Source organism: Camelus dromedarius, chromosome 21 (assembly GCF_036321535.1).
Source record: "Camelus dromedarius isolate mCamDro1 chromosome 21, mCamDro1.pat, whole genome shotgun sequence".
Lineage (NCBI taxonomy): Eukaryota > Metazoa > Chordata > Mammalia > Artiodactyla > Camelidae > Camelus > Camelus dromedarius.
Genome location: NC_087456.1, coordinates 12,146,826 through 12,171,611, shown reverse-complemented (window position 1 = coordinate 12,171,611; position 24,786 = coordinate 12,146,826). Strand labels below are relative to the sequence as shown.

General features: G+C 34.7%; 1 protein-coding gene across 1 annotated transcript in view; it reads left to right on the top strand.

The window, feature by feature from the left end:
- INTS7 (integrator complex subunit 7) overlaps nt 1-24,786 on the top strand; it is a 73,378-nt gene that overhangs the window by 10,846 nt on the left and 37,746 nt on the right. The window contains exons 3-8 of the mRNA XM_010992135.3: nt 615-761; nt 1,890-2,027; nt 5,900-5,946; nt 9,579-9,778; nt 10,294-10,416; nt 23,297-23,414. Of these exons, the coding sequence (XP_010990437.1) occupies nt 615-761; nt 1,890-2,027; nt 5,900-5,946; nt 9,579-9,778; nt 10,294-10,416; nt 23,297-23,414 (773 nt within the window). The remainder of the gene's footprint in view (nt 1-614; nt 762-1,889; nt 2,028-5,899; nt 5,947-9,578; nt 9,779-10,293; nt 10,417-23,296; nt 23,415-24,786) is intronic.

The following is a 24,786-nucleotide window of genomic DNA, read 5'->3' as shown; positions in this document are numbered from 1 at the left end:
GATTTAGTTTGGCTCCAGAGCTTCTGTTTACATTATTGCTGTTTTGGTGTCTTGCTGCAGGACTGCGGGCATTGCTAAAAACAGCTTATGGTTAGTACTCATCTCAGGACATTTGGTCCTCTGCATCCCAGAGTTCCACATCCACAGGTTCCATGAACCACAGATGAAAAATACTCAGGAAAAAAAAATTATGGAATGTTCCCAAAAGCAAAACTTGAATTTCCTCCTGTGGTGGACAACCATTTACATTGTATTTACAACTGTTTACGTAGCATTTACGTTGTATAAGGTATTATAAGTTATCTAGAGGTGATTTAAAGTATGTGGGAGGATGTGCAAGTACTGTGCCATTTTGTATAAAGGACTTGAAAACCAAGGATTTTGGTGTTGGGGGTTGGAGGTCCTGGAACCAGTCTGCCCCCTCCCCACTGCCCCACCAGTGGATTCCAAGGGATGACTGTACAGACTTGAAATCTTTAAGTGGTAAGAGAATAGTAAGATCGAAATACATTGTCCTGTTGCTAAAATTTAATATCATTAATATTGCTTTGATTTCTAATTAAATAGTACTTTCCTCAGTTGGTCGAATTAATTTTATCTCTCGTTTTTCATAGAAACAATTTTCTGAGGCTCTGTGTTCTTAAAGTTACTCAACAAAGTGAGAAGCATTTGGAGAAGATTCTAAACGTGGATGAATTTGTGAAGAGAATTTTCTCTGTGATTCATAGTAATGATCCTGTGGCAAGAGCCATCACACTCCGGTATGCTCTGTCACTCTAATGAGTCACCGCAAGATTATTTGAGTTGTAATTATGTACCCAAAAAAGGCAATATACTTACTTTTATCATTTTGCATATTAAGAATTTATTTTTGTTTTTTCTACTAAGACTCAATGCAAAAATATAGTAACCATCCCAATCTGTAAATGCTTTGCAGTTAAATATGTGGAATACTGTTTTGACAGCTTGTGTTTGAACTATTCCTCTTTATAGGTAGATGTTCTGCCCTGATAACTCAAATCCGAATACGGCTTAGCCTCAGCTTATTTTGAACTTTTACCTTCCTGACCTTGTTCTTAGTGTTTCATGTCAGTTCTCTGTATTAATCCTTGGTTATGTGCTTATTTTTGTGTATAATAATTTATATCCGGACTCCTTGGAAAATGCCAGATATGACCATCTTAGTTTCTTCAGCCTTTTCTTTTCTTTCTTGGCATTAAACATTTAAAAAAAATTTTTGTTAGAGTTCTACTTTGTAAGCCTTACATCCAGCTTGAACCTTATCGTCTTTTTAGATCTATTATCTATGGAATCATATGTATAATTTTTGGATTTTTGAAATTCACTTTTCCAAACTCCCCCTTCCTCGCCCTTGCAGATTCTGATATGAGCCCCAGAGGGCATCCTCTACCTCTCTTCCTTTGATGTTGAGGGGAAATTAGAAAATCATGGTACCAGTATTTACTGATACGGAAAAAGGACTGGAAAGTCTTGTATTTTTACTTTGTGGATCGGCTTAATAGCAAAAATGTTGTACTCTTAATGCTTTGCTAAAATGGACTTCTTTGTATAATATTGGAAAATTGATATGTTGATGCCTTAATAATTCATAAGTTTCTTTTCTGGGCTGTTTGGTACTTGGCATGTACTTCAAGATGATTTTTTAAAGTTTTTGCTAATGTTAGATAAGCCATGTTAATTTTTCTGACTTACTGAAGTATAGAAAAGTGTTCGCATCTGAGTCACTGCTTGATTCCTAAAGTTGATACTTCATTAACCTGAGATTTATGGCATTACCTACAAGCTTTAGTTTTGGTAATCTTGCTGCTGCTTTTTTGACCATGAGCTTATTGTATTTCCTTCCTTCTTGGGTTTCTCTTTTTGTGTAGGATGTTGGGCAGTCTGGCATCAATAATTCCCGAGAGGAAGAATGCTCATCACAGTATTCGTCAGAGTCTGGATTCACATGATAATGTAGAGGTTGAAGCTGCTGTTTTTGCTGCTGCAAACTTCTCTGCACAGTCAAAGTAAGCAAAGGCCTTTTATAATTTGGCTTCCCAAGAGGTTTTGAATGAGTAACTCATTTATATATATATATATATAAACACTAAAGGATACAGAAAAATTTAAGTGGCAGGGTATACTTTCCAAGAGGGTTTAATCATGTTGGGAAAACAAAACTTAAATCCATAAAACAGAAAAGCTAAGTACAGATGTTGGCATTAACTGTAAAGGAAATTAGAGTTTCCAGAAAGACAGGATCAGCATAGAATTAGAATAGCTGGGGAAGGCTTCATTAGGCAGCTGAAGCTTTGTCCACTAAAGAGCCTTCCCCAAACATACGCAGTCCTAACACAAAATTGCTGCTTTTTTTTTTTTTTATTGTCTTCAGTTTAGCTTTTTGGCATTTGGCATTAGAGCTATGCACAGTATTGACAAACACAGTAACTTGAACTGAAACCAATTTTAACCCATTTGGGATGTCATATCCTAAACTACTATCTTACAAAACAGTATATATATATAATTTTGGGTGGATGAAATGTTATCATGATTATATTACTGTGTTTGGCTTGCTTGACTATCCTCTCTATTATTCCCTTTAATGACTGATATCAAAAGTACCATTGCTTTCTGGAGGACATTTTGGTAATTTGTATTTTGCCTTACACATGTACATCCCTTTGACCTAGAAAATCCACTTGTAAGAACTTATCCTGAGGAATCAGCAATGTGTACTGACATTTGCTTGTAAGGATGCTAGTTATAGAGTTACAGTGACCAAAAAAGTTATTAGCAACCTAAATTCCAACCAGTGTGCTTTGATAGATATGATCATACAATGAAATGTTTTATCAGCTTTTTTAACAAATATTTTTAGAAACATGTTTGGATGAAGGAAGGATAAATTAGAAATTCAGGATTAACATATACACACTACTATATATAAGATAGATAAGCAGCAAGGACCTCCTGTATACTGCAGGGAATGTATTCAGTATTTTGTAATAACCTATAATGGAAAAGAATCTGGAAAAGAATAGATACGTATATCTATAACTGAATCACTTTGCTGTATATGTAAAACTAACACAACATTGTAAATCAACGATACTTCAATAAAAAATAAAAATAAAAATTGTATTTGGAAACAGGTTACATAGTAGCTTATATGATATTGAAGATTTGCTGAAAAGGTATATTTATGGAATAGAAAAAAGGCTAGAAGGATGCATATAGAAGTATTGTCTCTGGGTAGTAAGCTGGTATCTTATTTTTATTTTATATTTTTATAAATTTCCATATATCCTGCTAGGAGCAAGTTTGGTTGTATAATTAGATGAGTAATAAATGTTATTTTTTTAAATAAAAAATAGTATTTCCATTAAGAGCCTTTGCTAAATTTGGATAGGACTTGAAATAGTTAATCACCAATGGTCTTTCTTCATATTTTAATTATAGGCATCTTCATCTCTTCAGTTGCTCTTATCAAACTTTCAGAATTTCAGGATTACTCACTGGGAAAGGAGAGTAGAGAATAGAAAGATATAGTCTTTAATTTAATGATCAAAATTAGTAGGTGTGGCAATAATTGAGGAAGAGAAATATCCGAGTAAAGACAATTCCTATTTGCTCTTTTGAAAATTGGCATTTTTTTTCTTTTTGTGAGTCACTGATATTGAGAAAGCTTTTTAAAAATTACGTTTATTGGATAGGAGTTCTATCTACTGAACAGTTACTGTCTGATCACCATTATCAAGGTGTCAGTACTTTAAATCTATTAGATTAAGTATATACTTTATGTACTTGCAGTAGCTCCAAAAATGGTTTTCTAAATTTAGTTTCTAAATTTAGAAATTTGTGATTTAGTGACTAGATTTTATTTTTGGTTCAGTTTTTCTCTTGTGTTGTCATCAGAAACTAATTTTATCAGCTGTTGAATATCAAAGTAACATAGAAACAATGTGATTCTTCATTTATAGAATTGAAGACAAACATTTAAATTGACGATTTGTGTAGAAGCAATTTTTAACATACCAGGCTTCAATATTTATGATATTTAAAAATAACAAATTAGTGCAATCGGAAAGCCTGAAGTGTATCTAAATGTATCAGAGTGTGAAATTAAGGAAATATATCTTTTTGAGATTAGCATTTACCTCTTCCCCCAGAAATGATGACCTGGCTTGTGATCAAATATCTCAGCCAGTAGGATTTTTGTCTTAGTATCTCTATCAATTTTGGATCTTAAACAAATTAAAGTAACTGACCAAATAAGATCTTAAGAATTTATTTAATCCTATTTCCACCTGTCTACTACCGTAACCACAGGTACCTTGTCCTGGAAAAAGTTTTAATTTTAAAGAGCTAGTCACAAAGCAGGAGTTGCAAACCCGGGTGCCTTTAGGGACCAGGGAGGCATCGTCAGTGGAGCAGTGCCCTCTAGTGATGACTGTGGGGAACTGAAAAGCACACTCACCACCATCTAAGTGGTAGGTGCTCCTTGGTACCAGCCGATGGTAACAGTGCAGGACTGTATGCCTAGTGTTGTCAGATCTGATTTTTTGAGGGGGCAAAGGTGGGGCTGTGGAGAATCTGGAAAACCAGATTATTCTGTTTAGTCTCACTGTATGAGACTATATATTCTTATTTTTTTAATATTCTTAACATATTCTTAATGCTGACATTAAGAATTTTTAAAAATATTATTAGACAAAATAAGAAAGAAAGAAAGAAAACTTCAGGCTTTAACTTGCAGCTTATTGGCCCTAAAGGCCCATAAAAGATTTTTAAACTTTGAATTGTTATAAAAGTTAGTGAAGAAATAGTTACTGAATATTCATCATGTCCATATGCTATTTTAGGGACCTGGAATACAGGAGTGGAAAAGATTAATGCCCTATTGTTAGGTAAATGACAGAATTAAGTAAACACAGAATAGTTTCAGGTGCTCATTAATGTTTTGGAAAAATAAAACAATTTTGTAATAAAAAATAAAACAATTTTGTCATTGTGATGATGACCTGAGTGAGCTGCTTAGGTAGAGTGACTAAGGAAGGCCTCACTGAAGAGGTGACATTTGAGCTGAAACAGTGCTGAAGAAGAGACAGCAGTCTAGAGGAAGGATGTTCCAAGCAGAAGGAATAGCAAGTACAAGAAGGCTCTGAAGTGCAAACAAGTCATCTCTACGTACCTAATACACTTCTTGCCTTATACCTGAAAGCCATTCACAACCTACTTTTTCTTATGGAACGTGAGGCTGATATCTTAGAACAGTGGTTTTCCCTACAGAGGGGAAGTAATTCATGTCTTATGTATCATTTATCATGGTTAAAATCATAGTATCTGTATCATACTTGTTTATATTAATGTTTTATCCCAAATATTCTTGTTAATAGCTTTGTGTTATTTGGGTGGCAACAGACTCAAAAGTGACACCTCAGAAAATACACATGTGTAATACTTTTTAAATGGCTAATTTTAAATAGTTTGGCTTTTAGTAAGATGGTACCCATATTTCTTATATTTTGTAATCATCTTGTATGTTAAAAGCTTTTCTTAATTAAAAGTATGTCCTAAAACATAGACTGAGGTAGTGACCTTGAGTCTTTCAGTGTCACTCAGTGATGCGAAATGCAACAGTACTCATAAATCAGAGGCTTTTTCCTTGAAAACTATGAGAACAGTATTGGCATAAGCCCACTTGCTGGTCGAAATTTTGGTTTCAGTTGTGTTTCTTACCCCATCCCCAGCACCTGACCTTTGGAATATTAGTTACTATTTGAAGTGTTGCTTTTCTCCTGTGCTGACTGTCTTCTGGTTTCTTTGAAGTCTTTAGAAAACTAAAGCAAATTAAATTTTTTGGTTTTAAAGTTTTCACTGTTTTCTCTTTCCAAAGGGATTTTGCTGTAGGAATCTGTAACAAAATCAGTGAAATGATTCAAGGTATGTGTGCTTCATTTAATAGTATGAAGTGATTTAATGGGATTTTTTTATATATATATAATTTTTATTGATGTATATAGTCAGTTTACAATGTTGTATCAATTTCTGATATATAGCATAATGCTTCAGTCATACATGAACATACATATATTCATTTTCATATTCTTTTTCACCGTAAGTTATTATAAAATATTGAATATAGTTTCCTGTGCTATACATTATGAACTTGTTGTTTAACTATTTTATATGTATATTAGTATCTGCAAATCTCAAGCTTCTAATTTATCCCTTCCCACCCCTTTCCCCATAAGTATTTATTTATTTATTTAGTTAGTCAGTTATTAAGTACTTAGTATGTGCTAGTCACTAGTCATTCATTTTTTACATTCAAATAATGGTTATTAAGTATCTTCTAAATGCCAGAACTATTCTAGGTGCTTAGGATACAGTAGCGCACAAAACAAAGTCCTCGCCCTCATGTAACCTACATTCTAGTGGTGGAAGGGGTGGTGGAGGCAAGAGACAAGTAAATGTGTGACATAACAGGTGCTATGGAGAAAAAGTTAGGTAAGAAAGACAGAGAGTCCCCAGAGGAGATGGCAGAGTGGAAAGGGGGACATTTCTGTTTTCTATATTGTGATCAAGCAAGACCTCTGATAAAGTGGTATTTGAGTGAGAAATGCACATGTACAGGGGAAGAACACTCTGACCTGGAGGAGAGCAGTGCTGCTAGGAACTCTGGGACTCTCTTCACTTTGCGAATATCTCTAGGGTCTTCCAATTGCAACCAAAATCAAATCCAAATTCCTTTCTGTATCCTGCAAAGCCCTAGTTTTCTAATCTCATCTTCCATGCCGTGCTTCACATGTGTTACCCCACTTACCCTCATAATACTCATAAAAGGACACTTTGGGGTATAGCATTGCACAGCTGTAGAGAGCACCACTTTCTTTGTATTTCTCTAAATGGCAATTCTTTGAATTGTGCAACTTGGCAGGCTTGGAGAGGTAATCCTATTGTGTCTATTTTACAGAAAAGGAAATGGAGCCACAATAAAATCATTTAATTGAAGACCAGGATACAGTGATTGAGCTTTGTCCTGTTCCCCTCTATTTTCTTTGTCTTTTTTTTCCCACCCCAGAAAAGGGATACCCTGCAGAAAGCTGTCATTAAAAGGAAGCATCACTCATTCATTGAGCAGGTTTTTATTGAATGCCTGCCATATCAGACAAAATCTTGGCAGGAAACAGTTGTCACACTTGAATTGAGATATTTCAAGTAGAGTTTAATGAAAGAACCATTTACAAAGGTGTGGGCAGGGTAAACTAGGAGATAAGGTAGTCCTGTACCCGTCTGTGGTGCAGGAGAGGGAGTGAGTGGTTACCAGAACCTGGCGTCATGTCAAGAGAGCCACTTCGAAAAACTGACCTTCAGTGTGATGTGACCTGATATGACCCTGCAGAGAAGGAACCAAGGAATAAACACTCTGACCTCACTCTTCTTTTCCCGTCTGCTGGGGCTCTCCACTGACTTAACCCAAACAGGGCAAATAGGAAGGGAGTTGATGTAAGCTATACAGGTGAGCCTCCTGGGGTGCTGAGGATTCTCTGTAAGTGGTGGTTACACGGGTATATTCTTATGTAGAAATTCATTAATATGCATATTTAAGATTCATTATTGTTTCTTAAGTTTTATTTGTAAAAAAAAATCAAAGCAAATGGACAGTAATTAAGAGGTAGAGTGTGGTAAAGGAGAAAAGCACTGGGGTAGGTGGGTAGGAGTGGGGTCAAGGTGGAGGAAGATTGGAGACCAAGATACAAAAGTGGGGGGTGAGTTTTAGGAATAAAGAAGTATCCTTATATTTAATTTTGACCTTTTTTTTTTTTTAAAGAAAGTTACATGTTAAGGTTATGTTAATTTTTTAATATTTTTTTTCTTAAGAATAATTTTAAGCTGCTTGTGTTTCTGCAAAGTAAAATCTTGAGTCTCACTAAACCTTCAGTAAAAATGTCTATAAACTCAAAGAATCTCTCTGACTACTGGATTGAGAATAGACTTGCAGAGAAGGGAGATTTGAGACAGCAGTCTGCCATGGGGAAAGGTCTAAGAACGGAAAATACTTAGGAGACTTTTGCAATGATCCAGTTAAGAGGTGGTGGAAATGGACCAGTGTGATAGCAGTGAAGGAAAAAAGACATAGTCAGATTTGGGTTGTATTCCGAAGATAGAAACCAACAAGATATGTTAATAAACTTGGATATGAGTGTGGGAGAAATAAGGGAATTGGGGAAGACTCCAAGGTCTGAGAGCTGTAGTGATGGAGTTATCATATCCTGAAATGGGAAAAGTTTGGAGGGGCAATTTCATGGAGAAGGTCAAAAGTTCTCTTTGGGGCCTATTAAGTACAAAATACTTCTGAGACTTCCCAATGGAGGTGACCAGAGGGTAATGGGATGTACAATCTGAAGTTCAGGGGGCAGGGAGGAGCAGGGAAGGTGGTCTTTAAAGGCATATAACTGATAATAGAAGCCATGGGACTGTATCAGCTCACTCAGAGAAGAAAGTACTTAGGGTAAGAAGATAATTTATTACCAGCCCCCAGGAACACCAGAAATTAAAGTGTGGATAAAAGAGGAGAGTACCAAGAGACAGAGAAAGAGCAGCCAGAGAAAGGACAAAAACCAGGAAGAGTGTGAAAAGCAGAAGCCATTGAGAAAGAGTTTCAAAGATAGAATGGTCAGCAGGGTCAAATGCATTCAGTCCTTAAGGATCAAAACAATAACATAAGCATGATATGATCCTGCAGAGAGAAAACCAGGGAGTCAGATACTCTAACCTAATTCTTCTCTCTCCCATCCCCTGGGATTCTTTGCTTTGGCTAAACTCAAAGAGAAACTGTAGGGTAAGGGAGTTAGTTGATGTCAGCCTCTCGGATGTTGAAATGCTATTATGTATTCACATTAATGGTTATTTCACAATGGCAAAACCAGTGATCTGCAGAGATAAATTAGCTTTTGGCATTTGTGTAGTACATTATGATTGACAATTTTTTGTTGACAATTTTTTGTTCACTGTCACTGCAAAACCATGCTGTAGAAGAAAAGATTTATTTAGCTCCAGTGTTGAATAGGAAAAATGCTTTGGAGTTATCTCCATGGAGTTCCAGCTGTGTAGGCAGTAAAGAAAGGCATTGCTACACAAAGTTCAGAGAACTTCAAAAACACTCCACACACAGTCTGTTCACAACCTGATCTTGACTTAATATTGAAGGAAATAATTAAAATTATAAATAAAATCAAATTGTAGTTGTTGAGTATATGTATACACATATCTGTATATCTTTTTAGTAGGCTGTGAGAAGAAATAGGCAGTAAATATGACTGCTTTCTACTGTGCCTTTTCTACTATCAGCATGCAGCTTTATAATCACCCCAAAATTAATGTTAAGGTAAACACTTTTGAAAAAAGCTGTTGAACTTATTGATTCACTCTAGTATAATTATCTTTAATGTTATAAACATAATACTATATGTTTTTAAACGGTCCTTTTGCTATTTGAATCAGACCTTTTAAATGTGAAATATGATCAAGGATGGTAATCAGAAATCTCTGAGCATTCTTTCTGCATCTAGGTTTAGCCACACCAGTAGACTTGAAGCTGAAGTTGATCCCCATCCTGCAGCACATGCACCACGATGCAATCTTGGCATCCAGTGCTCGTCAGCTTTTACAGCAGCTGGTCACATCCTATCCTTCCACCAAAATGGTGATTGTTTCCTTGCACACTTTTACTCTGCTGGCAGCTTCGTCTTTGGTTGATACACCTAAGCAGGTAATTTCAGTTTTCTTTAAACTGCCTTTTCTTCAGTAAACTTATATATTAAGTATATGTTAAAAAAAAAAAAAAAGGAACCTATATGTTTTGATAATACTAAGATCCTTTTAGGAGAGATATATATATTTATAGGTATAGATATATACATTAACATAATTTCCTTTTGCTTGCTTTTTCCTTCTCTATATTCAAAGTACTGATTTGGGGGAACCCTTGAAGAAAATGAGGTGGGGGTGAGGTTACATAGCAGAGCATGGAATTGGCAGTAAAAAAAAAAAAGGAAGAATTGAGTGTTAAAGGCCAGGTCTTGTGTTAGAACCTTGCAAGGTAAATGATGGTATATTTTTATACATGAGGAGAAAGAGGCCCAAACATGGGCACATAGCAAATGAATGACAAGGCTATAATTTGACCTGAGCCCTGTCTCAAATCTAAAGTTTCACTAAACTACACTGTATCCCTAATGATAATTTCAGTGACAGTATTCATGGAGTGACTTACTTCCTTTATAGATTCAGCTTCTGTTGCAGTATTTGAAGAACGACCCCAGGAAAGCAGTAAAGAGACTTGCTATTCAAGATCTGAAATTACTTGCCAATAAAACACCACATACTTGGAGTAGGGAAAACATTCAGGTATGTAGAACTTTGAACATTAATATTTTATACAGAAAAATAATACAGCATTGTAAGAGAGCAAATTGTTTTGCTTTATATTTTTGTATCATCTTTGTTATCTTCTAAGTGTTTGAATATGAAGAATTTCTAAAAGCATTGTTGATAGTTGTAGCAGAAGTTAAAAGTGATGAAGTAAATATATAAAGCATCTATCCTTCATTTTTTTCCCTATTTTATTTTCCAGTTTTATTGAGATGTAATTGACATACAGCACTTTAAAGTGTGCAGCGTAACGATTTGACTTACATCATGAAATGATTATTGCAATAAGTTTAGTGAGCATCCATCATCTCATCTAGATACAGAAAAGAAATAGAAAACAATTTTTTGTGTGTGATAAGAACTCTGAGGATTTACTATCTTAACAACTTTCATATACAACATACAGCAGTGTTAGTTGTATTTATCATGTTGTACATTACTTCCCTAGTACTTACTTATAACTGGAAGTTTGTGCCTTTTGATTGCCTTCAGCCAACTTCCCCCTACTCTGGAAACCATAAATCTGATCTTTTTCTGTGAATTTGTTTGTGTGTTTGTTTTGTTTTTGAAGTGTAATTGAGCTACAACACTACATTAATTCCTGTTATACAACATGGTGATTTTTTTCTGTACATTTCAAAATGATCACCACGATAAGTCTAGTTACAATGTTATCACTGTGCAAAGGTATTACTAACTGAAAAACTTATATCCTTTAATGTTTAAGTTTTATTTTAGTGAATTAGACTTGCCTCTCAGTTTCTTTTTAATTGTCACATTACAATGCCAAGGCTAATTGAGAAGCCCAATTAAATTGTTTATTTTATTCCTGTTATCTTTACTCAGTGTAGGGAGAACAATTTTGTTGCTCACTATGATTTATTAGGGAAAAGGTGCTGGCTGGGTAACTTGGCAAAGTATATTTCTCCTTTTCACAGGAAGGAAAAGACTTTTTTTTTAATTTAGAGGTTTTTTGCGGGGGAGCGGTAATTAGGTTTATTTACTTATTTATTTATCTTTGGAGGAGGCGCTCAGGATTGAGCCCAGGACCTCGTGCATGCTAGGCATGGACTCTAGCACTTGAGCTATATTCTTCCTCCCCAGAAAAGACATTTTTAAGTTTTCTTTTGTAAATACCAGAGCAGATCTCAATCTCTAGACTTTTAATGTGACATCTTTTAAAGCATTTTTTAGGTTAGATTGTTTTATATTTTATCTTTTCTCAAGGTGGAACCCTATTTGTTTTCCCATTACTGATAATAGATGCACCACTTTTTAAAAAATGCTACTTAAAGTGAAATGGAATATTGTTAGAATTCAGCCTTTATTTTCATGGATTTTATTATCTCTTGGTATCATCGAAGCTATGGTGTAACAAAAACCTTTGAATTTCAGATTATGAAAACTAAGCTGCTGTGTTTATTTTTTGTTTGTTTGCAATTTTCTAAACATATTTCAATGTGTTATAATTGATAGTCACAAATGTCCCAAGACATAAGGGCAGTTATTAGTATTTGCATTTAATAGATGAGCAAATTAGGATTCGGAGAGACTTAATATGCTTAAGAGAGCTTCTTAAGAGGACTTAATTAAGAATCTAATTAAGAGTGCTCTGTCCTCTAGTGCTTTTTTTCTACCAAACATACTGTCCAAGAAGAGAATGTGCTTAGCCACTTTAGGAAATCAAACCCAGTGAGAGCACTGTATTATTCCATCTCATTTCTTTCCTTACTGTGAGACTATACATGCAGAAAAGTATGTAAAATATATAGTTAATAGTTTAAATCATAATTGGAAGTGAAAACGCATCTAACCACCATCCAGCTAGAAACAGCACTGCAAAATCACAGAGCCCTGCTTCCTTTCCCTCCCATGGTTCTCCCTCATCAGAGCCTTAACACCCACCCAAAGGAAACCACTGTCTTGGATTTTATGATAATTACTTCTTTGCCCTTTATAGTTTGATCACATATATGTATGCCTCCCTAAAAAACATTATTTAGTTTGTTTTTACTTCTTTTGCGCAACATTACACTAATGAGACTCATCCATGTGGTTGTATGTTTTTTCCCTTTAATCGCTGTACAGTTGTCCCTCAGTATCTGTGGGGGATTTGTTCCAGGACCCCTGCTGGAATCCAAAATCCTCAGATGCTCAGATTCCTTATATAAAATGGTGTAGTTTTAGCTTATAACCTACTCATATCCTCCTGTATACTTTAAATCTTCTCTGGATTACTTACTAATAAGATGTAAATACTAGGTAAATTGTTATAAATAAAATGTAAATACAGTGTACATAGTTGCTAGCACAGTAAAAATTCAAATTTTGCTTTTTGGAACTTTCTGGAATTGTCCCCCCCCCCCCCCCCCCAGTATTTTTAATCTACTGTGGGTTGAACCTGAGAATGGGGAAGTCGTGGATACAGAGGGCTGACTGTATAGTATTCCATTATATGGATGGACCACAGTTTGTTTGCTCTCGATGAGTTATTTCTAACATGAGACTCTTGCAAACAGTGCTGCTATGAACATTGTTCTGTTTGTGTGCAAGAGTTTCTTTAGAGTGTATACCTGAGAGTAAATGTACTAACTTACAGACTGTGTGTATCTTCACCTTTACCAGATGTTATCAAACTGTTTTTCAAACTGACTGAAACAATTTATATTCCCACCAGTTGTGTATGAGAGCGCCCATTGATCCACATTCTTGTCAACACATAGAATTGTCAGACTTTTACGTTTTTGTCAGTTTAGAAGTTGTAGTTTTAATTTCTAATTCCTTGATTACTAAAGTGAACATCTTTTTAGTATGTTTATTGGCCATTTGGATTTCCTCTTTTGTGACATGACTATTCAAGTTTTTTGCTTATTTTTCTACTGATTTGTGGTCACTATATATTCTAGATACTTGTACTTTACTGGTCCTTGGCAATTCTGTATAAATTTCAGAGGCAGCTGGAAATCCCATTTAATAAAAAAAGTCGATAATTTTGTTGACAGTGCATTGAATAGAAAGATCAGTTTATAAGAAATTTATGTCTTTTCAATGCAAAGTCTCCTAATGCATGAACGTGTTATATCTTTCCATTTATATTTAGTTCTCTTTAATGCATCTTTTGCCTTAGTCTGTTTTGTCTGATATTAATATAGCTACTTCAGCTTTTTCCTGGATGTATTTAGCTGGTAGATGTTTGTCATCTTTTTACTTCCAGTCTTCATATATCTTTATATTTCAGACACATCCTGTGTTAATTCTGCTGCAAAGACCTTAAAACACACTTTTAACTCCATTTACGTATTTCTCTAAACTTTTATATATTATTGTCATGTGTCTTAGTTCTATCTTTTCTTATCAGACAGTTTTGTTACCGTTTTTCTTTTGCCTTTGGAAAGTCCTTTAGTGAGGGCCTGTGGTTGTCTGAAATGTCTTCATTTTACCCTCAATCTTGAAAAATACTTTCTCTGGGGATAAAGTGCCCAGGGCAATGAGGATACCGTTCTATCATCTACTGATTTTTATTTTTATTGCTGAGAAGTAGCAGTACTCTTCTGAAGCAGTTTTTTTTTTTCCTGCCTAGAAATTTTTCTCCTTAATTCTTCTTAATCGTGTTCTGCAGTTTCACAATGAAATATCTGGTTGTAGATTTCTTCTATTTAAAACCATCTAGACTATTGATTTTCCTGAATCATAAGATTGGTGTCTTTCACTAGTTCCAGGAAATCGTCCATCATAATTCTTTCATATATTGCCAGTCTCTTATCTTTCCTTCTGTATCTCCAGTTTAATGAATGTTGGCCCTTCCATTAATCCTCCATGTTCCTTCCCTTCTTATTTCCATCTCTATCTCTTTCTGCTGTGTTCTGGATCATTTTTCCTCATATATGTTTTAGTTCAATAATTATCTCTCCAGCTTATCTAAAGTTCATCCAGATCTCTCTCTGCTATATATTTCTGTTGGTTCTCTATTTTAGTACCCTTTGTCCTTAAATATCGGTTTTTTACCTTGAGCTACTCATTTTCTTTGGAAAAATATATGTGGAAATTCTTCAGAGCCCAGAATGAAGAATGCATTCCTCTGGAGAAGATTTGCATTTGCTTCTGTTAGGCAGGGAGGCCAGATAGTGAGATAATGCTGTAGAGAGAAATAAACTCAGGGAAGGGGATTAGTGAGCGTAAAAGATGGAGGTTGCAGTTTTAAATAGGTTGGTTGGGGAGCGCTCAAGAAGTTGACACTTGAGCAAGGACCAACGCCAACTTCATGGGCCTCTGAAGGAAGAGCGGACTAGCAAGAAAGGGCCTAAGGTGAGAGCATTCATGAGTCTGCGGTCAGTGTGACGATAGACTAGGGGAAATAAGTAGGAGATGCTGTTAAACATTCAGTTGGAAGGAGGAGATCATTTAGGGTCTTTGAGTCCTTTGTAAGAACTAGAGCTTTTGCTCTGCATGACATGGAGTGTTATTGGATGATTTTGAGCAGAGGACATTATCTTTTCTTTTTTAATTGAAATATATTTGATATATAACATTGTGTAACTTTAAGGTGTACAGTGTGTTCATTTATTATGTTTACATATTGTAATATGATTTCAGCTTAGCATAATGCTTAATGTAAATCCTCCATGTTGTTACATGAAGCAGTAGTTCATTCCTTTTTACTGCTGAACAGTATCCCAGTACGTGGACCACAGTTTATTCATCTGTTCACAAGTTGATGGACATTTGCATTGTTTCCAGGGTTTGTTTTTTTTTTTTTGTTATTATAAATAACGTTCCTATTGTACAGATCTTTGTAGGACATTTCTTGGGTAAGTATGTAGGAATAGAATTGCTAGGTCGTGTGGTAAATTTTGTTTAGCTTTGTAAGAAACTGCCAAACTGTTTTCTATAATGACTGTACCATTTTACATACATACCAGCAATGTATGAGTTCTAGTTCTGTATCCTTGCTAGCACTTTTTATTGTGTGATTTTGTAATTTTAGTCATTTGAATAGGTGTTTAGTGGTATCTCATTGTGGTTTTAATTTGCATTTCCCTAATGACTAATGATGTTAAACATCTTATCAGTTTGTCATCCAGATCTTTTTGATGAAGTGCCTGTTCTAATGCATAATGTATGCAAGTACTATGCCATTTTGTGTAAGGGACTTGAGCATCTGCAGATTTTGGTGTCTGCAACAGGGAGGGGGTCCTAGAACCCCTACAGATCCTGGGGTACAGCTGTATTATAATAATTTTGCTCTTTTAATTTCTGTGAGAGCAGGTTTGATTTCCTCTTTGACCATGGAATTAGTTTAAATAGTATTTTTCCTTCTTATTTCTTATTCTTCTTTTATCCTGTTTATTGAGATACAGTTGACATATGTCACTCTTTAAGTTTAACCATAATGATTTGACTTACGTATATTGTGAAATGATTACCGCGCTGAGTTTACTTAGCATCCATCATCTCGTATAGATAAAAGAAAGAAAAACCAAAACAAGAAAAAAAAAAACTTCCTTATGATGAGAACTTTTAGGATTTACCCTGACAATTTCCCTATATGTCATGCAGCAGTGTTAACTGCAGTCATCATGTTGTGTGTGGTATTTATCTTATAAGTGGAAGTTTCTGTTTTTGAAATGATAAGCTTTTGCTGATGGAATTTTTGTTGTTGCTAACCGTTTGTTATTAAGTCCTAATTTTAAAGTTTCTTTGTGGCCCAGTATAGGATCACTTTTTGTAAACTGTGCTTAAGATTGAAAAGAAGGTTTATTTTCTATATTATGTAATATATGAAATATATATTAGATAATATAGATAAATTATGTATGTATTATTACTAATATAATATAGTATTTTAAAATAAAGCTGTATGGAATCTACTGATAATACTTAAGTATGCTACATCTTAGTTTTTTTCTCTTTTTGATCTGTGAAGTTTTGATACTCATTAGCTTCTCGTGCCAATTTATGTGTGTTTTAATTTAAAAATCTTAATGCTGTCTTGTTCCATAGATGGAACTTTTATTAATGTAAAAGAATCCCCTCTTCTGTTTAAAGCTTTTTTTGCCTCAAGTTCTGTATGTAATGTTAATTTGCCACTTGTTTATTTTTCTTCACATTGTATCTATCACGCCTTTGCCAGTTTTATTACCCTCAACCTTTCTCTGTTGTTTAGGTTTGATTCTTATAGATAGCATATATTGAGACTTAATCTGAATGTTTTTTAGTAGTTATAACATAATTTATTTACATGTATTGCTATATCTGAGGGTTTTTTACTTCTGTTTTATCCTCTTATTTTAGTCTGTCTATCCTCTTATTTTAGACTGTTTATAATGTGTTCTTTTTGTTTTCTTTGTTTCATTAGTTTCCTTTGTTATTTTGATCAAGTTTTCTTTGTTCCTTTATTCTTCGTGAATTAAAAGATTTTAGTATGCTAATTAAACGTTTTTACTTGATCTACCTCTATAGTCAACATATTAATATAAGAACTTATGTATCTCTATTAAAAATGAAAAGTATGGTGGTTGAAATGTTGCAGATTTTAGCAGGCTTAAATTCTTCTCTGTTCTACTCCCCTTCATTCCCCCGACACCCCCTCCCATGTCTTGTTAAAATAATCTGGAATTTCATTACCAGTTACTTCGTTTTATACTATGCAGTTTCTTTTTTGTAGTAAATTTTTTCATAATATTTGCATTGAATTTCATAACCACATTAATGGTTACTTAAATGTTCATTGTTTTCTTGATTTCACAGCTTACTAGTGTTTCTTCATTATACCACATCTTCCCTGGAATTTTTCATTCTGATTTATCTTTATCTTTCTTGTGGCTTTTATCTTTAGTTCTTTTTAATTGACAATATTTATTTTTTTAATAAATCTTCCACAAAGTATTTTTTCCCATTGTGCCTGAAACTTGAGCATATTGATTTTAATTAAATGGATATGGTCAAATAATCATTTTTTCAAGGCCTAGGTATGTTTTTGAAAATGTTGGGATAGAGCAGGGGTAAACACTTCTGATGATTTAACCTTTACAAGGTAATTGTTGGTTGATTTCAAATTTGAATTTTACTCTCAGTCACCAAGAGTAATTATTTTTCTTCTAGGTCTAACTCACTCCCTCTTTTCTTTTTTCATTCTTTCCTTCCTTCCTTCCTTTCAGCCATTCTCATCACTGCTGATTGATTTTTGAGTTTTGTTATGTCAAGTATAAATTGTGTCCATTCCATTGCCACTTTTACTGGTGTGTTATAATTTCCACCTATAATTGAATATTTTAGGTTTAAAGGAAATATTTTCATTCTGAATGTTTTAAAAACCTGAAAGAAGGAAGGGCCTAAATCAAGGGCCAAGTATGGTGTAATATTGTTAAGGTAGTCAAAAACAGAAATAATTTCATAGGAACAAAAATATCTTTTCATGAGTTTGTATTTTTCTTTGGATTTTTTAAATATCTTAATAGGATATCCATTTTTGTTGATCAGTATTAGTAGTTCACATTATTCTGATATTAGGGTCTTATCTGAATAGATTGATTTTTGCAACCTGTGTTACACAGCAAAAGATTATTTGTTCTGGATATTCTCAAACACATAATTTTATTTTTGACTTGATCTCTCCTAAGATTTCTGATTTGTACCTTACCAAGTCCTAGGAGGAATGGCAAGTTAAACATGAGAATTGGTTCTTTAAATAATCTTTTTCTTTGTAGTTAGTACAATGGGGACGTAGAAAATTTAGAAGTATTATGTCTCTGACAGAGTATGTATGTATGTATGTATTTATTTGAAGTATAGTCAGTTTACAATGATGTGTCAGTTTCTGGTGTACAGCATAATGCTTCAGTCATACATGAACATACATGTATTCGTTTTCATATTATTTTTCACCATAAGTTACTACTACTATATTGCATATAGTTCCCTGTGCTATACAATATGAACTTGTTATCAATTTTATATACATATATTATGTATTTTCAATTGAAGTGTAGTTGATGTACAATATTATGTTAGTTTCAGGTGTATAACAGTGATTCAACATATAAATACATTATGAAATGATCATCACAGTAAATCTAGTAACCATCTCTCCTCATACAGAGTTACTACAATATTATTGATCATATTTCTTGCTGCTGTGTATCACATACCGTGACTTAGCTTATTTTACGATGGAAACTTTGCACCTCTTAATCCCCTTCACAGAGTACTTTTAACGTGACATTTTTCTTTATTTTAAAGATTATAAACTTTTTGCCATACTTTTTGGAGCACTTCCCTGGTGGCCAGTCCCATTCTAGAGGAGAAGCCCCCACTTAGGAGCTGACCCAGAAAACAGTAATTCAGGACAGTCTCAGTTGAACAGTGAGTTAACCCAGCCTAGAGAGAGAAAGTGGTCTCAGAAATTCAGACCAGTTAGTCAGTGACAGTGACAATGGTGGTGTGTGAGAAAGTGAGGGCCATTTGAAGAGTTAGATTTTCCCTTTTTGTTGATATGAAAAATGGTCCTGGTAAGAACAATTTTGTAATAGGTAACATCCTTAAAACAGAAACTTGAACCAGATTTCATTATTGAAATACGCCTGACTTGCTGCCTCTGGGGAACTTTGTAAAGCTTACTACTTTGAATTCATGGACCTTTAAACCATTATTTATGGAGAGCATTTTAGGTGTTCAATATTGTGCAAAGTGACAGAAATTAGAAGATAACATTGTTTATCGTAAGATTTTTCTAACAGTCTGTTCAGTTTTTCAAATGGTAAATTTTTTCTTTGCAATTATTAATATCATTATCATCTTATATAAAATGTCTCACTTACCTTCTTGATTATCCCCAAAGGTTACACTCTGTAAGGGGTCATTTTGAATATGTGTAAATACAAGACATAACCTCTGGGGCTATTTGATAGAGAATTTTATTCCTGAGTACAAACTAATTAACCATACAAGGCAGGACAATTTAGGCAGTAAATAGTGGATAAGTGGAAATATTTAGGCAGTAAATAGTGGATAAGTGGAAATGGCCCAAGAATTTGAATGAATAAATTAAAACTATAGTATTACCTAATAACAAGCACTTTTTAAAAAAAGCTGTTTTGAACTTCAAAAACAACATCTGTATCTTCCTTTATTTCTTCATCCCCTACTCTTTAACACACTTGCATTTGGATCTGTTTCCTTATTACTTTGTTTAGTTACTTGAAAGATCACTGGTGTTCTTAATGCTAACTCCAGAGGCTTTTTCTGCCGTTATCAGCTTTCCTTTTGATACTTTTGACACTGTCAACCTCCTCTTTCCCTTGGCTTCTTTGGCATGTAACTGTCCTCACTGACTTTGCCCACTCTCTAAACTGTACGTTTTTTGTATTCTTCCCTGCCCCTTGTCCTCAGAGTGGAATCTTTGAGTTGAGTTCAGTCTGGGGGCTTCTTCCATTTATTCTCTGCCACTCGGACGGCTTCCCTTAGCATCAGGACTTGTATTCCCCAGCAGTCTTGCCCTCTTACCTGAGCTCAGTTGCCCTCCCGCACAGTAGTTCGCACAGGTTAGAAAGTGCTTCAACTCTCGGTAGCTATTTAATATTACAGACGATAGATGTCACCCTCCACCTTATATTTTATTTTAAATTTCGCTTCCATTCTTTTAATGCCAGTACATTCACGTGTCAAAATTCAAAAGCTACAAAATGATATGCAGTAAAATATGTCCCACTTACTGTCCTGCCATACACTCAGTTCCTTTGCCCAGTGGCAACCAATGTCTAATTTCTTATATGTTTTTCCAGAGGTGTTTTATCTGAAAATGACAGTTCTGTACAAATCTTTACCCCCACTTTACAGACAAAGAAGTTGAGGCTCAAAGATTTCAGTAATTGGCTCAGATCACAGAGATGATAAGTGGCAGAGCCAGAATTCTAATGCGAGTCTTTCAATTAAAAATCTGCTTCGTCTCAGATTCCAAATGCCTGGTGGATATTTCTTCTTGGACTTCATATCTCTTCCTGTGTTCGGTTATTCTGCTAAAATTAGCTTATCCACATAAATTCTCATTCTTCATCAATGGAATCAACATTCTCTGGCCATCAGGTTTGAAGTTTTGTAATAGCAATTGAATCCTACTTGTTCATTCCGTCGTATATAATCCCCTTCGGAGCATCTCTCACATTCACCCTCTGCTCTCTGTTTCTACCCCAAGTTCTAGTTCAGGCCATCATCAGTCACAACCTCCCTGAAGTACTGCCGTAGGCTACAGGATGGCTCCTTAACTCCGCTTCCTTTATTAACTTGTTCTGTTTACCATTGCAAAGTAATCTCCCCAGCACCTTAGATGACATCATTCCTCTCCAGTGGCTTCCTTTTCCTTTCTCACCAGGTTTAAATTACTCTGCCTGATTTTCAAGACCCTCTACAGTCTGGCCTGATCTTCCCTACTCTCTCTTAGCCTTTGTCCATTTGGGATGTGTCTCAGGCCACAAATAAACCCTTCACATTCTGGCCTAATCGCCCCAGTTCTTGTTTGCATCACCTGGACTATCTTCCCTTCCATTACCAGTAGAAACCTACTTTATCTTTCAAGTCTATTGCCATGCCTTCCACAGTAATGTTTGCTGCTGCTATTTTTGTTATTAACTAAGTTTTTCTTTCAGTTGAAAAATTATATGTGCACATGATAAAAATTTCACAGAGTTCAAAGGTGTATAGTAAGCAAAACATAAGTCTGTCCATCTCTTCCCTCAAGTCTTTTATGGATCGTTCCTGAATTTTTTCATCCATGTGCAATCATGTGTATGTCTCATCTTTTCTCTGTACAAATGAAAATATACTCCATGCATGTTCTGGATTTTTTATCACTTAAGAATGCATTTTGAGAAACATCTCGTATTAGCATATACATCAACTACATTCTTCTACCAGCTGTGTGGGACTCTCATTTTATTCCCAAACCCCCACTGATGGACATTAGAGTTGTTCCCAATATTTCTACCATTGCCATTTATATTGCTACATTGACTAGTTTGTTTAAAAAAAAAGTAGCTTTGTGAACATGAATTTCTAAAGGAAATTTGGGAGCTCAATGATATATATATCATTTGGGAGCTCAATTTATATATATAAAATTTCTGTATTTAATGCCAGTTACCCATCAATGAGATTTACACTCTTTTACCTTTCTATCAACAGTGTGTGAGAGTGCCCATTTCCCCACACTGTTTTCGAAAAGTGTCATGTATTATTAAACTTTAATCTTGGCCAATTGGATTGGTGAAAAGCAACTCTTGTTTTAATTTAAATGTTTCAAATTATGAGGTTTAACATTTTACACTTAAAAAACATTTGTATAATTTTTTTCTGTGAACTGCTGATTTTTCTTTTGGGTTGGTTTCCTGTTCATTAGTAAGAACTTTTTATATATTAAGGTTATTGGGCCTTTGTTGATCTCACATGATAGGAATTTTTTTCCAGTTTTTGTCAATTATCTTTTTACCTTTTCTTTTCCCATGTTAACTCATATTACTATTACTTTTTACAGTTTTGTTTTTTATTTGCCATAAAAAAGAAATAAGAATCTAGTTTTACTTTATCCAGATGACTGTCCAGTTGTCCTTGAACTGTTTATTGAATAGTCTGTCTGATTTGAAATGCCATTATCATATATTAAATTCTGTATGATTTGCATCTATTTCTGGGACCAATTCTTATTGATTACTGCCCACAAGTAATAAAAACTTACTTGTTTTCTATAGTTTTATTATACATTTTAATATTTGGTAGGACTTGTTTTGTCTTTCATTTTATTTTGTCATAATTTTCTGCATATTTTCTGTTTTTTATTTTTCCATGTAATCTTTAGAAATAGATTATCTGATTCCCCCTCCCCAGGATTTTGTTGATATTTTTATTGAGATCATATTAAATTTATTGTTTAACCCTTTCTGAAATTTTATTTTTAATTGTTCCCCTAGTCTTTCAGTTTTGCTCACTATCTGAAACTTTGTGAGAGAATGGGAGTTAGTTTAATAACAGGACAGTTATTTGACCATGTAATTACATACAGTAATGTCATAGAGTCCTAAGAGTAAATGTAAGGAATGAGCCAAGAGTCACTGTACTAGGAGCATATATTCAAGGTTGACTGCAGTGACAGAAGAGCTAGCATTTTGATTTTGGTAATACTTCAGACTACCTTAGTCAAGAGTAGAGTAAATGACTTGAAATGGAAGAGGATAGATAGCTCACTCACTTATTAATTAGATAGAATGCTACACTCTATTACATAAATAAATTAATTTAAAAATATACACACACACACACCCTCCAATATTCATCTCTCTTGTAAGCAAAATATGTTGAAAGTTCTGCTTGTGAGAACTAAATAGTATGTAATTCATAATGATCTGAATAAAAAGTCATTCATGATGGTTTTTTTATAACAGACTTTATTTTTTACAACAGGTATAGATCTATAGAAAAAGAGAGGAGATAATACAGAGGATTCCCAGATACCCACATCCATGTTCCCTAATTACTGATATTTTACATGAGTATGGTATATTTTTTATAGTTAATAAACCAATTTTGATACATTATTAATTATTATAAGCCAGAGCTCGTACTCTGTCCTGGTTTCTTTAGTTTGTACCCAGTGTCTTTTTTTCTGTTCCAGAATCCCATCTAGGGTACCACATTATGTCTAGCTAACCTGTCTCCTTAGGTTCCTCTTGGCTCTGGCAGTTTGACCTAAGTTTTTTATCATGGAAAAAAGATACAGTTTTTCTAAAAGCTAGAAAACTTAAAACGAGTAGATAATTTTAAGGTGTACTGATGTTTTAACTTCTGTGTTCCTTTCTCTTCTGCATTTCAGGTACTCTGTGAATGTGCCCTCCAGACTCCTTATGACAGCTTAAAACTTGGGATGCTGTCTGTTCTTTCCACACTGTCAGGGACCATCGCCATCAAACATTACTTCAGCATAGCTTCAGGTAAAGAAATGAAAGGAAATAATACGTGGATAACATGCTAATCCTTTATTCATGTTGATTTTTCAAGTTGTTTCCTCTATAAAGCTTTAGAATTAGGGAAGGTTTCAATTTCATACTCTGTTGTATGCTGTATTTCTAAGTGATTTCTTAACTAATCCCTATGATAATAAAATCTTGCATCCTTGGTCTTAACTCAAGGGTTTTCATAGATTTGTGCTTTTTTGCATTTTATATGGGTGAAATAATATTTTTGAGGGTGCTTAAAATAGCTGGTTTGCTTTTGTGTGTCTCTGACTCAAATTGCCCTTTGGATTTAAGTACATTTCAAAGGCCAACTGGTGGTGAATTTTAAAAGCAAATGTCATTTGCTTCCTTTTAGGCATGTATTATCCCTCTGGAAAATGATTAAAATAAAAACTTACCCCAGTTCAGTAATGCTTTCCTGGTTGCCTATTCAAGATGATTTAACTCCAGAATGCCTTTATTAATGCCCTATGAGGAGCTTACTTACATAACAGAATTAAGGCTTAATTTTTTTGTTGTTTTTTTTAGTGCAAGTTTTGTGAAATCTCTATTGCTTCCTTTTCTATTCAGTTAATTTGATTTGAATTAATTAAGGAACTACACTGTGCATTTGTCTTTTTTATGGCTTCACACCATGTAAACTTTATGAGTAAAGGAAATTCCCCACCATGTAAGTCTTAATAGGAAGCTGAAAAGACCTGATACTCTATTGCCAAGCCTCCTGCCAGCTAGGGTACACACATGTGGCATGGGCTCAACTGATCATTTTCATACTACAAACTAAACTGGGAGCCAGTAACAAGAAGTAGAGATGTGGGGGAATCCGCTCTAGTGATACAGCAATGACCACAGCAACATCCAGTTTCCAGGATACACTGTAGCAGGAATGTCTGCTCCGTCTAGTACCTTTGGCAGTAATATAAGCTGTGACATCAAGGAACAGTAACAATGGTGGTAATGTCTTCACTGGACTAGTTCTGTGCATGGTTTGGGGTATGAACGTGATTAATGTCTAGCCTCAACTTTTTCCTGTCCATCTTAGTTTCGAGCCTTTCCAGTAATTCTGTGAGGTACCTCTGTGTTAGTTATCTGTTGCTACATAATAAATCACTTCAAAACTTAGTGACTTTAAAAACCACCATTGTTTTGTTCTGATTGTCAGCAATTTTTACTGGCCTCAGCTGGACAGTTCTGTTGGTCTCACCTGGGCTCCGTCATGAGACTGCAGTCATCTGCAGCCTTGACCAGACTGGATGGTCTAAGGTGGCCTCATCACCAGCTCGAGGTTGGAAAGGCTTTCAGCTGAGACACCTTGGTCTCCTCCTTGTGACTCTTGGCGGGCTAGCTT